Below are 13,783 nucleotides of genomic sequence, written 5' to 3'. Positions count from 1 at the left end.
TTTTTTTGGTTGTCCCGGAAAGTCGGGCTAGCGATTTTGCGAGCCCATATATATGTAAATGTGTGTGTGTGTTTACAACATTTATAAATATCAAGAAACAAGTGGATATAAGCAGATTCTATTTCATGAACTAAATGTATCGGGCATTTCCTAACTACTACTATAAAAAATAGATTTTTAGTGACTTTTTATAGAAAGAGAGTCAACTACAGCCAAAAGACACCTGGTCCTGGGGGAGCATCCTACTGAAAAATGCTTGGTTATGAAAGGGTTAAGGGTCTAATTAAGTAATTGAGAGCTCAGTTGGACAAAAACCAGAAGACACATGGGGCCTCCAGGACCAGGGTTGAGAAGCCCTGATCTACACAGATCGAAAACACACCTAACTTCCTCCTCAAACATTGGATTTCTGCTCTCCTTTATACACGTGGCCACTCCCCAGTTAGCACGCAATTACCTAATTGGGGAATGGCCACTCCTGTGATTGTTGGCAGGGGCAGAATTCACCCCATCCCTGCCAGTCTAATTGAGTGAAGCATTGAGTTAACTTAATTCTGAACATGTATAATAAATGTATTTAGATACCGTCTATTGTAATTGCTAATACTTTAAAAAATGTAAAAAAGTTACACAATTAAAAAGTTACACTTAAATGATTTTTGCAAAAAGCCCTTCTGCTAGATTTCATTCAGTCACACAAAAACAACAACAAAAATTAGACTGGACGATAAAACCTTTTTTTTTTTCTAATTTCTGATAACTATTCTTTTCAGCATCAGGTACGCAATATCTTTAGATTGAAAGTTGTAGAAATATACACCTATATCTCACTCTTCAGTGCTGAAAGGATAACTTAATGTCATCTTTTAAATATGTACAGTAAAATGCACCTGTTAATTCAGTGTACTATGAAGTGTACTATTATAATTATACAGAAATATAGAATGAAAAAATGTATGAAAACACTAAAGATAGAGCTTCTCAAACTCGATCCTGGGACCCCCTGTGTCTTCTGGTTTTCAATCCAGCCTAGCTATCAATTACTTAACTAGACCCTTAATTGAACTGATAATTTGCTTAATTAGACCTTTTTACTTGTTTTCAGCCCTTGAACAGTTGCACATTTCAAGTTAGCTATAACATTTTTAAGTAACTTGAACTTATTAACAATTAAGCAAATTGTTAGTTCAGTTAAGGGTCTAGTTAAGTAATTGATAGCTCGGCTGGAATGAAAACCAGTAGCCACAGGGAGTCTCCAGGGCCGAGTTTGAGAAGCCCTATTCTAGTTGAAATATGCAGCAGAAGAATGCAGCACTCTTCTTACTCTCCTGTCCCCACCTACTCATTGCCATTTTCCATACATTAAATATAAATGATCATTTTAACATGAACCTCAGTACTAAAATTGGTAATCCGCTGATCACAAACTTTGTTCTCTGTATTTTGTCTTTGCAATTGGTACAGAGATGGGGATGATCCCCAGATAGGTCCATACTAGCTAGAACTCAAACTTGGAGAACTAAGGACTACAGTGGCTCACAAAAGTATTCACCCCCCTTTTCCACATTTTATTGTGTTACAACATGGAATCAAAATGGATTTAATTAGGAGTTTTTGCCACTGATCAACACAAAAAAGTCTGTAATGTCAAAGTGAAAAATAAAATCTACAAATTGTTCTAAATTAATTACAAATACAAAACAGAAAATAATTGATCACATAGGTATTCACCCCTTTGAGTCAATATTTGGTAGAGGTACCTTTGGCAGCAATTACAGCCATGGGTCTATTTGGATAAGTCTCTACCAGTTTTGCACATCTGGACACTGCAATTTTTGCCCACTCTTCTTTGCAAAATTTCTCAAGGAGGAGAAAGGTGTATAAGAGACAACCTAACTCTCAGGCCTGAAACTGACCCGTAAGGTCTTTGTACTGGAAAACCTGCCAAACACTTTCGTTTGTAGGTCACACCGTGTGGCCGACATACAAACCCCCAGGTAACAGGACGACTGGGAAGAGAAAGAGGGGTCAGGGTCCCCAAGTCCACAGTCGTGTTCAGCAGGTTTTCCTCCAGGATTTCTCTATACTTTGCTGCATCCATTTTGCCCTCTATCTTCACAAGCTTTCCAGGACCTGACGCAGAGAAGCATCCCCATAGCATGATGCTGCCACCACCATGCTTCACGATAGGGATGGTGTTCTCAGGATGATGTGTGGTGTTTGGCTTGCGCCACACATAGCGCTTAACGTTGAGGCCAAAAAGCTCTATTTTGGTCTCATCAGACCATATAATCTTCTTCCACTTGGTCTCAGAGTCTCCCACATGCCTTCTGACAAACTAGCCGAGATTTGATGCGAGTTTTTTTCAACAATGGCTTTCTTTTTGCTACTCTCCCATAAAGGCCAGTTTTGTGAAGCACCCAGGCTATTGTTGCTGTATGCACAGTGTCTCCCAGCTCAGCCGTGGAAGACTGTAACTCCTTTAGAGTTGCAATAGGCCTCTTGGTTGCCTCCCTGACTAGTGCCTTTCTCGCCCGGATACTCCGTTTTTCAGGACGGCCTGTTCTAGACAGATTCACATTTGTGCCATATTCTCTCCATTTCTTAATAATGGACTTTACTGTGCTCCGGAGAATATTCAGTGCCTTGGAAATGTTCTTATATCCTACCCCTGATTGGTGCTTTTGAAGAACCTTATTTCGGATTTGCTTTGAATGTTCCTTCGTTTTCATGATGTAGTTTTTGAGGAACTGTACTAACCGACTGTGGGACCTCCCACAGACAGGTGTATTTAACCTGAAATCATGTGAAACACGTTAATTGCACACAGGTGGACTCCATTCAACTAATTATGTGACTTCTAAAGACAATTGGTTGCACCAGAGCTTATTTAGGTATGTCATAGCAAAGGGGGTGAATACTTATGCAATTAATTATTTTCTGTTTTATGTTTGTGATTCATTTAGAACAATTTGTAGATTTTATTTTTCACTTTGACGTTATGGACTTTTTTTGCGTTGATCAGTGGCAAAAACTCCTAATTAAATCCATTTTGATTCCATGTTGTAACACAATAAAATGTGGACAAGTCCAAGGGAGGTGAATACTTTTGAGAGCCACTGTACATGCTCAAGTTCATTGCATCTGACCACTGGAGTGTTGATCCAACTACATTTTAGAGCAGTCCTTTTTTGTCATTGTATAGCTGTCCTTTAAATTGCTTGCAGTCTAAAATTGTAGAACACTGTTAAAAACAGTTAATTTCAAGAGGCAGAGGTGTGTGTTGTTTTCCAGCTAATGCCTGTCTCGCTCTATCTCTGGTTTCAGTCTGACGGCTTTCTGAAGGATAACAACAACGCGGCTCAGAGACTGCTGGACGGAGTGAACTTCATGGTCCAATCCGTCTCCGAGCTTAGTGTCAAGCCGGCCAAGGTGGTGACCTCCTGGCTGACCGATCAGATCGCTCCTGCCTACTGGAGACCCAACTCCGAGATCCTGGTCAGTAATGGTCGGGTAGCAGGGAGGTGTTTAAAGCATTGGGACTTTTTTAAATTTGATCTAAACCAGGGGTTCCCTAAACTTTGCCAAGGTGGGGACCACTGTGGTGTTAAAGGATCACAGACCTATATTAATTTGTTATTTATGTGTTTTAAATACTATTGTTCCACCTAATGCAATTGTAAATGAAAATGTGGCTTTGTTTAATTTGATTATTAATTTAATGATTAATTTTAGAACAAAAATATTAGATGGATACTTAGCAAAAATTATTTTTGTATCTCTATTTTTACAGTAAAGCTATTCTTGTTAATGACCACTAACTATTGAACTCATTCACTTTTAAAATCCTTGTTTGGAAAATAGTCTTTTGAAATGACCCTGGAATTGTAACAGTCAAACACTGAAATCATTTAATAAACCATTGGGGTTAACTGTGAAATAGTGCAGGGACAAGCCTTGAGCGTAGCACAGCCTCTTCTCATTCCCCATCTTGCTCTGCTCCTGCCTGTCAGAAGTGCCACAAGTGCGGCTGCCCGTTCCAGGATAACGACACCAAGCACCACTGCCGGGCCTGTGGGGAGGGCTTCTGTGACAACTGCTCCTCCAAGTCCAGGCCAGTGCCTGAGCGGGGATGGGGGCTGGGCCCTGTGCGAGTCTGTGACATGTGCTTCGAGCAGAGAGGGGCACGCCCAGGTAAACACCGGACTTCTCCTAGCCTTTATCACAGTGCCACCATGTTACATACAAGTTAAAAGAGTTTGAACCAGAGTTTTAAAATCCATTGTTTTACTGCCAATGTTACCACTGCTTGGAGATCTTTTGTTTCTTTGTGCTTTTTTTTTTTTTTTACCTCAATTTGGAATATGCAGATGTTTTAAAGACAACACAGTTGAAGTTAAAGTTGCTGCTTCCTGGTATGAAGTCGCTTCCTGGTATGAAGTCACTTCCTGTGTGAGAGCTCATGTGTCCTACCACACCGTACATGATTAAATACCAATAATTAACATATAAAAAACAAGTAAAGAACCAAAAGAACCATAAGGCCTATCATAATGTTGCTCATGGATTTTAAAACTTTGTAACAGGGTGGCTGCAAGGTTCGAACCGGCAAGCCTGCACACCACAAGCGAGCATCTGAACCACTATGCTGAAGAGCCAGGCCCGTCTACATTTGTGGTTACAGAAGTTTTAATCTAATTTCATCTCATCTCGCCAACAAGGGAAATCATTAACGGCAGTGCATCACACAACACTGTCCATTATATTTGCTCCAGGATTGCCCACTGTAATGTATATTTCAGCGATAGAGCCCATTGATGCGGGCTCTACCATGTGGTAGATAACCGTGACTGGATTTATGCGTCCTGAGCCATAGGCGAGCGCGCTAACGAAAGTCAAGGTCATCCATCTACCACATGGTAGAGCACACATTGAGAGGGCTCTATCGCTATTAGAGAACTATATATTTCTTTATTTTCTCTTTAAAAAAAACCTTTACAACCTACAGTGCCTATAGAAAGTCTACACCCCCTTTCAAAATTTCACCTTTTGTTGCCTTATAGCCTGGAATTAAAATGCATTATATATATATATATATATATATATATATATATATATATATATATATATATATATATAATATTAAATTTATTTATATTATATATCTGCACATCCTACTCCACGTGAACTTCCAAATGAAAAAAATATTCTAGAAATTTGTAGAAAATTAATTAAAAATAAAAACTGAAATAGCTTGATTGGATAAGTGTCCACCCCTTTTGTAATAGCAACCTTAAATTAGCTCAAGTGTAACCAAACGCCTTCAAAATCACAAACCAGGTTAAGTGGCCTCCACCTGTGTTAAATTGTAGTGATTCACATGATTTCTGGATAAATTCAGCAGTTCCTGTAGGTTCCCTCTGCTGGGTAGTCCATTTCAAAGCAAAGACTCAACCATGAGCACGAAGGCTCTTTCAAAAGAACTCCGGGACAAAGTTGTTGAAAGGCACAGATCAGGGGATGCGTATAAAAAAAATGTCAAAGGCCTTGAATATCCCTTGGAGCACAGTCAAGACGATTATTAAGAATTGGAAGGTGTATGGCACAACCAAGACCTAGATCAGACCGTCCCTCCAAACTGGATGACTGAGCAAGAAGGAGACTGATCAGAGAGGCTACCAAGAGGTCAGTGGCAACTTTGCAAGAGCTACAGCCTTTTATTGCCAAGACTGGTCAAAGTGTGCATGTGACAACAATATCCCAAGCACTCCACAAATCTGGCCTGCGTGGTAGGGTGGCAAAAAGAAAGCCATTACTCAAGAAAGCCCACCTTGAATCTTGTTTGAAGTATGCCGAAACACTCAGGAGATTCTTTAGCCATGTGGCAAAAAGTTTTGTGGTCTGACGAAACTAAAATTGAACTATTTGGCCTAAATGCAAAGTGTTATGCTTGGCGCAAACCCAACATGCCGCATAACCCAAAGAACACCGTCCCTTCTGTGAAGTATGGTGGTGGCAGCATCATGTTATGGGTATGTTTCTCCTCGGCAGGGACTGGAGCACTTGTCAAGATAGAAGGGAAAATAAATGGAGCAAAGTACAGAGAAGTCCTTGAGGAAAACCTGTTCCCCTCTGCAAGAAAGCTGAAACTGGGACGGAAGTTCACCTTTCAGCATGACAGCGACCCAAAGCACACAGGCAAAGTTATACTGGAGTGGCTAAGGAACAAAAAGGTAAATGTCCTTGAGTGGCCCAGTCAGAGCCCCGACCTAAATCCAGTCGAAAATTTGTGGCATGACTTGAAGATTGCTGTCCAGCAACGCTCCCTAAGGAACTTGACAGAGCTTGAACAGTTTGAACAGATTGGACAAATATTGCCAAATCTATAGTGCAAAGTTGGTAGTGACCTATCCCAAGAGACTCACAGCTGTAATTGCTGCCAAAGTTGCTTCTACCAAGCGTTAATTCAGGGGGTTGGAGACTTATCCAATTATGATCTTTCAGTTTTGTATTTTTAATATATAATAATTTTTCTGAATAAAAACTTTTTTTCCCTTTACAGTGTGGAGTATAGTGTGTAGATAAGTGGAAAAAAATCCTAATTTAAATGCATGAAACTCTGAGGCACTGACACAACAAAATGTGAAAAAAGTCCAAGGGGGTGTAGACTTTCTGTAGGCACTGTATATTTACCTTGAACTTCTGATATTTTGCCAGGTAAACTTCGATAAGGAAAATAGTCCCTAACATAATTAGAAAAACAACACAGACGTAGAGAAAACGTTTTTTATTATTATTGTGACATTACCAGATAAATTAACTGTAGGATTGTTGAATAGTCTGTAATAGAGAATCGAACTCAAAACTTGTTGTTGGAGGCGGGGCGTCATTCAAGCTGGCAGGGAGTGGATTTGCTGAAGCAGGAAGAACTGAAACAGGGTTTGCAGTTTGACTAGCTGGTTTCGAGGGAGGGTGTTGTTTGGATCCAGCTGATAACACAATTGTGGACCAATGATGTCTTTCCTGTTGATTTGATGTCCAGTAGCTGCGAATCGAGCCTTCATTGAAGTGCCCTGTCACAGATATGATTTCACTTGTCTTGAGACCAGTGTCAGAAAATATGTTTTAGTAGCTTTTTATGTTAACAGATTAGTTGTAGATTAGAATGTTAAGGGAAAAAGCCGCTATGTATGCACAGATTGATTTAAAATTTAATTCACAGTTAAGCACTTCCAGCATTCCAGCGGGCATCTATGTAAAATAGAAACCCTCTAGATCTGGAAGCTGATTGGCTGTTTGCACTCAATTGTTTTCTAGATGTGTGTGTGTTTGTGGATGTCATACACTGAGCAATCCCAGTGAGTGAAATCACTTTCTTGGTGACTATTGCTACATAACCTCATAGTAACCCGCTGTGCCTCCCAGCCCCTGCCCTGCTGATATTTATGTTGATTTGTGCTCTAGATTTACAGGAGGCTGAGTTGGAGGAGGAAGGAGGGACTCTGATCGCCAGGAAGGTTGGAGAGGCTGTACAGAATACGCTGGGAGCTGTAGTGACAGTCATGGACATCCCCTTAGGTGAGCTAGGAATGTTTGGATTTGAAGTATCAGAAAACCTTTCAAACTCACAGTGATATCTTGATGAGTCTTTGAATCGAAAGCATACAAACAAGCAATTAATCTTCAGTCTGAATTTGTAGTAATAGTCTGCCCCAAAACATTATTAAACATTATTATAATTTTATTTTTTTATTGTATTTTTATTTTATTTTATTTATTAAAATCTGTATGCAATCACATGCAGTCAAACCCACTCAATACCACTCCTGTTTATGTCACCCTCCCATTTTTTACAGCTTTTTTAAGTTTTAATTATTACATTATTTTCTACAGGTACAGTTGACTTATATTGAAATTATTTGTTTATTGCTGCACGGTTTTCATCAATGCAGTACCAAGGCACATTTGTGAGCTTATTGTCACAATTTTTTGCTCAGCCCTTTGAAGTGACACTAAAAGAGTTTGACTGTATTTGCATTATTTATAAGATGTATTTCCAGTTTCCCTTGTAGTGTTCATAAGTTAATAAATGTTTTATTGTATTCCACTTAAATCCGAGGGTCATAGTTCAACAACAAACGTTTTTAGGTTTCTTTTTAGTATTTTGAAATTTAGCACTTTTGAGTGTTTCATAATTGTAGATGATTTCTGTATTGATGAGCTCAACTACCTTTAATAACAGGGTAACTTTCTAATGAAATAGTTTGCAGTGTGAAGAGTGGAGCTCTAACGGTTATCCCTTCCCCTCTGCAGGTTTGGTGAAGGACGCGGCCCGACCGGTCTACTGGGTCCCTGACCACGAGATCACACAGTGCCATCACTGCTGCCAGCCGTTCAGCCCCAAGCTGTCTAAGCACCACTGCCGGGCCTGCGGACAGGGCTTCTGTGCCGATTGCTCCCAGAAGCGCCGTACCGTGCCCTCGCGAGGCTGGGACCACCCCGTCAGAGTCTGCCTGAACTGCTACCAGAAACCTGGGGACCTCTAGCAGGATGGCCAGGGTCCTTCCCGACCCACCCCCATCCCAGGAGAGCGTGCTGGAATACACAATGTAAATCCCTTTTAGATGGCAAGCGCCAAGAAATCAGGTTAGACGCCATGAATTGCAACATTGAAGGACAAAACTATTGCAATGCATAGTGTACAGTGCTGTTGGGAGAAAGTGATTACATGGGCATAGCTAACGTGATGGTGTGCTATTAGAGGGGGGTTTCTGGTATGCAGGGTTGTGGTCAGGTCTCTTCACTGCAAATGAGGAGTACAGCTGGGTGGTTGAGTTACTGCACAGTAAGTAAAATAAAACTGTTAGTCTTACAAAACTATTAAAAGACACTTTAGAAGGTTTTATTAAGGACTTACATGTGTGCCGAAGTGGTCTGTTACTAGAAACATTAACAGTGTTATTTTTCTTTACAGTACAATGTGATTTGCACAGTTGTTTTTTTGACAATGTGGACAGATGTTCTCTGCATTGAACCAACTGCCACTCTGGCCAATTGAGTACAGCTCCCAAAAGATAAAAATCCTTGTAATGTGTCCTATAGGATGGTAACAATCATTTTCCTAAGCCTCTGTGACTGGAAGTTATGGGAATATGCAGCACATCATGTGGAAACTCCCTGCCATGCACCAGTGCGCTCTTTCTCTCTGGAACCGATACCTTATTTTTAACACTGTATAGCCACTCTGTATATTATTAGGGTTCCTGGGTTTCAGTTTTTTTCTTTTCAGCATTTATGGTCTTTTTTTACTTGCAGCTTTTAAATCTAATGTGTGGACAAAAACAATCTCCAATAGAGTGGAATTAGTGTAGTCAAAGAAGAGAATTACAAAGTTTTAAGAAAGAAAAAGTAATTGCAGTGAACCAAAAGCAACCCCCAGATTGTTTACTCATCAGATATTTTATTAAATGTAGCATTTAATATGAGAAGTTCCACTGTTACTGTCATTGGCTGGTTACAATTCCTAAGTGGCACTGGCCTTTTTGACTGGTAATGAGTGATCAAGTCATTTTATTTGACCTGCAGGATGTTCAAATTAAGTATTTAAAAAAGAAAAAGTATATTAAAAATGCAAATAAAATATATAGGACTTATATCTACATTTTGTGAGAAGTATCTAGCTGTATTCATTTTTATTTTAATGATGTTTTGTTGGTTTACTGCTGGTTTCACAGAGCCCGATTAGCACTAATCTACTACTCTACCTTACCATAGTGCTAGATTAATCTAATCAGGGTCCATGAAACTTATTGATTAGCTGAAGATGGGAACCCTGCAATATAATTTAGAATAGAATTATGTCTGGATGCTAAAGAGGAAGGGATATATATATATATAAAATGTGTGTGTGTGTGTGTGTGTGTGTGTATAATATTTAAACACCATTACTCACATACATATATAAATTACATAAGCTGGTCTAACAGCACTCAATGTCAGTCCCTGTTTAAAAAAAAAAAAAAAAGAAGAAAAGAAAATTAGGAGTTTGAATATTTAGGTGATAAAAAAACTTAAAACATGCTTACATATAGACTGAACAAAAATATAAACGCAGCATGTAAAGTGTTGGTCCCATGTTTCATGAGCTGAAATAAAAGATCCCAGAAATTTTCCATACGCACAAAAAGGTTATTTCTCAAATTTTGTGAGTGAGCATTTCTCCTTTGCCAAGATAATCCATGCATCTGCCAGGTGTGGCATATCAAGAAGCTGATTAAACAGCATGATCATTACACAGGTGCACCTTGTGCTGTGGAAAATAAAAGGCCACACTAAAATATGCAGTTATTGTCACACAACACAATGCCACAGATGTCTCAAGTTTTGAGGGAGCGTGCAATTGGTGTGCTGACGGCAGGAATGTCCACCAGAGCTATTGCCAGAGAATTGAATGTTCATTTCTCTACCATAAGCCGTTTCCAACATCTTTTTAGAGAATTTGGCAGTACGTCCAACCGGCTTCACAACCACAGACACGTGTAACCACGCCAGCCCAGGACCTCCACATCTGGCTTCTTCACCTGCGGGATTGTCTGAGACCAGCCAGCTGATGAAACTGTGGGTTTGCACAACCGAAGAATTTCTGCACAAACTGTCAGAAACCGTCTCAGGGAAGCTCATCTGCGTGCTCGTCGTCCTCACCAGGGTCTTGACTTGACTGCAGTTCGCCGTCATAACTGACTTCAGTGGGCAAATGCTCACCTTCGATGGCCACTGGCACGCTGGAGAAGTGTGCTCTTCACGGATGAATCCTGGTTTCAACTGTACTGGGCAGATGGCAGACAGCGTGTATGGCGTTGTGTTGGCGAGCGGTTTACTGATGTCAACATTGTGAACAAAGTGCCTGTCACAAAGACGGCTGTAGTGGGTGACATCAGACCAGAACCAGAAACCAACAAATAAAGTTTGGTGAAGCTGAGCGATTGGTTTCGTTCAGCATTTAATAATGAACAGACAGAAAATAAAAGGTTGTACAAAAACACTGACACCAAAACAGGACACGGCACTTGCGGCCAAAATAAATAGACAAACAAAATGAGTAGATACTAACAAAACAGGGTGGATGAACGCTACACAAAACAAGTACGGTGCTGGTCCTTCCAGCACTCATAGCAATTGATATAGTTTACTTTACGTTTCTCCTCTCTCCCGTTCTCCACTCCCGAACACACAACCCCCAGTAAATGAAAACATGCTGTTTTTATGCAGCTGTACTGAGACTCTATTGCTAATCAATCATTCAATTGGAGTCTCGGTACAACTGCACATGAATTAATAAGTGCAATTCCCTGTGCTCACATATTACTACATTTTACCTGCACGTAAAGTACTGTGCAATCCTCGTGCCTAAATACAAATATACATTTTAAACCACTCGTGTTACACAGACCCATTTACAGTGGCTCTCAAAAGTATTCACCCCCCTGGGACTTTTCCACATTTTATTGTGTTACAACATTGAATCAAAATGGATTTAATTAGGAGTTTTTGCCACTGATCAACACAAAAAAAGTCCATAATGTCAAAGTGAAAAATAAAATCTACAAATTGTTCTAAATTAATTACAAATACAAAAGAGTAAATAATTGATTGCATAAGTATTCACCCCCTTGAGTGAGTGAAAACATGCTGCTTTTATGCAGCTGTACCGAGACTCGATTGCTAAGTGCACGTGAATTAGTAAGTGCAATTCCCAGTGCTCACGTATTACTACATTTTACCTGCACGTGAAGTGCTGTGCAATCCTTGTTCCTAAGTACAAATATACATTTTAAACCACTTATGTTACACATACCCATTTAAATCCCGTGTACCAATGACTATACACTAACATTAACACACTACACGTAAAATACAACACAAATAAATAGCCCAGGGGCGGGGCACTTTGCTAGTGCCCTATGGTGGCAGTGGGGTTATGATATGGGCAGGCATAAGCTACAGACAACGAACACAATTGCATTTTATTGATGGCAATTTGAGTGCACAAAGATACCGTGACGAGATCCTGAGGCCCATTGTCACTCCATTCATCCATCGCCATCACCACATGTTTCAGCATGATAATGCACGGCCCCATGTGGTAGGGATCTATACACAATTCCTGGAAGCTGAAAAAGTCCCAGTTCTTCCATTGTCTGCATTCTCACCAGACATGTAACCCACTGAGCATGTTTGGAATGCTCTGGATCGACGTGTACGACAGCGTGTTCCAGTTCCTGCCAATATCCAGCAACTTCGCACAGCCATTGAAGAGGAGCGGGACAACATTCCACAGGCCACAATCAACAGCCTGATCAACTCTGTGAAGGAGATGTGTCGCACTGCATGAGGTCAATGGTGGTCACACCAGATACTGACTGGTTTTCTGATCCACGCCCCAACCTTTTTTTTTTCTACGGTATCTGTGACCAACAGATGCATATCTATATTCCCAGTCATGTGAAATCCATAGATTAGGGCCTAATGAATTTATTTCAATTGACTGATTTCCTTATATGAACTGCAACATCTTTGAATTTGTTGCATGTTGCGTTTATATTTTTGTTCAGTGTGTGTGTGTGTGTGTGTGTGTGTGTGTGTGTGTATATATATATATATATATATATATATATAGAATATATATATATATATATATATATATATACACACACATAAAGCACCCGGAAATGATGTACATATCGTATGCAAAATAACGACTCGACAAATCGATAACCTTATTGGTCTGAGGCTAGTACATCATTTCCATACTAGTGTAATTATTAAGGGCTCTGACACCATGAATACACGGAGCAAGTACAATACATGCACCCAGAAAGGTTAAGAATTCTAAACGCCCTCTGGTTCAGGTGTAAAATTTTTTTTTTATTACATCTTTGAAATTTGAAAATTTTTATCTTGGCAATATTCATAGCAGTATCTACTAAAGGTCATTTGAAGATGCTTCTAGTTAGTTACCCACAAGGGTGATTTGCATTATCAATGACTAAAGATAAGAGAATAACTAATTTCATTGTTAGTGTCACCTTCAACACCTGTGTGAGCTTTCTGTTCTGAGAAAAAAAAAAAAGTGCAACTGTTAACAGCAGAAATGAACTCAACTTGCACATTACAACACAATTGTCAAGAGGGAAGCTTGCAGAGGTGTAGAAGATGAGATTAATAATCAGATTAGTTTTGCACTGATGACAGTAAAAGCCCTTGTGGGGAACCAACTTGTAATGGTCTTTAGTAGACAACATATTGCAATAACCTTGCAGAGCTCTGATGGTTTCAACTAAGTTTTAAGGATATGATGAAAAACCGAAGCAAACCAAGAATTGGAAACCAAATACCAAGAATGGTGTGTGACCGAATTATTTATTATTTAATTTTTATTCTCCCTTTAAGAAGAAGGAATGTTGAAATAAAAGACAGAGGTCAAGTTTATTTTTCTGCTGTCCTCGTCAGTGATGTAATTGGTCAGTATTATTTGTATCCCAGATGTATAGCGTTACATATGTAAATACATATTACATATGTTATCTGATATAAAGTATAAAGTATTTAAGCTCCTTGCCAGAGGGAGTGGGGTAGCCTCTACTTTTCTAGTCTTGTTTTAAATGCTTGTTTGAAGTTTCTCCCAGAATGATGGCAGTTTGTGAACTCTCATCCCTTCCTTCTTCAGTTAAGTGTAGAGGCCAGAGGTTTGTAAAGAGAGGTTCAGACTGTCCTTCTTGTTTGA

General features: G+C 39.7%; 1 protein-coding gene across 3 annotated transcripts in view; it reads left to right on the top strand.

Annotated features, from left to right (window-relative positions):
- Nucleotides 1–13,783, top strand: part of LOC121330198 (zinc finger FYVE domain-containing protein 1-like) — a 58,506-nt gene that overhangs the window by 34,049 nt on the left and 10,674 nt on the right. Inside the window, exons 8-11 of one of the 3 annotated variants that reach the window (XR_005951841.1) lie at nt 3,328–3,498; nt 4,014–4,194; nt 7,465–7,578; nt 8,314–8,609. Coding sequence is in view for 1 of the 3 variants with exons in the window: in XM_041276538.1 (XP_041132472.1) it covers nt 3,328–3,498; nt 4,014–4,194; nt 7,465–7,578; nt 8,314–8,546 (699 nt within the window). In the remaining 2 variants the exon portion in view is untranslated. Of the gene's footprint in view, nt 1–3,327; nt 3,499–4,013; nt 4,195–7,464; nt 7,579–8,313; nt 9,654–13,783 lie in introns of those variants that run through there. The other 2 variants (XR_005951840.1, XM_041276538.1) reach the window with 2 other exon arrangements.

The sequence above is a fragment of the Polyodon spathula genome, chromosome 17, assembly GCF_017654505.1.
Source record: "Polyodon spathula isolate WHYD16114869_AA chromosome 17, ASM1765450v1, whole genome shotgun sequence".
Lineage (NCBI taxonomy): Eukaryota > Metazoa > Chordata > Actinopteri > Acipenseriformes > Polyodontidae > Polyodon > Polyodon spathula.
The sequence above is the reverse complement of the archived record's forward strand: the minus strand, read 5'-3'. Positions and strand labels throughout refer to the sequence as shown.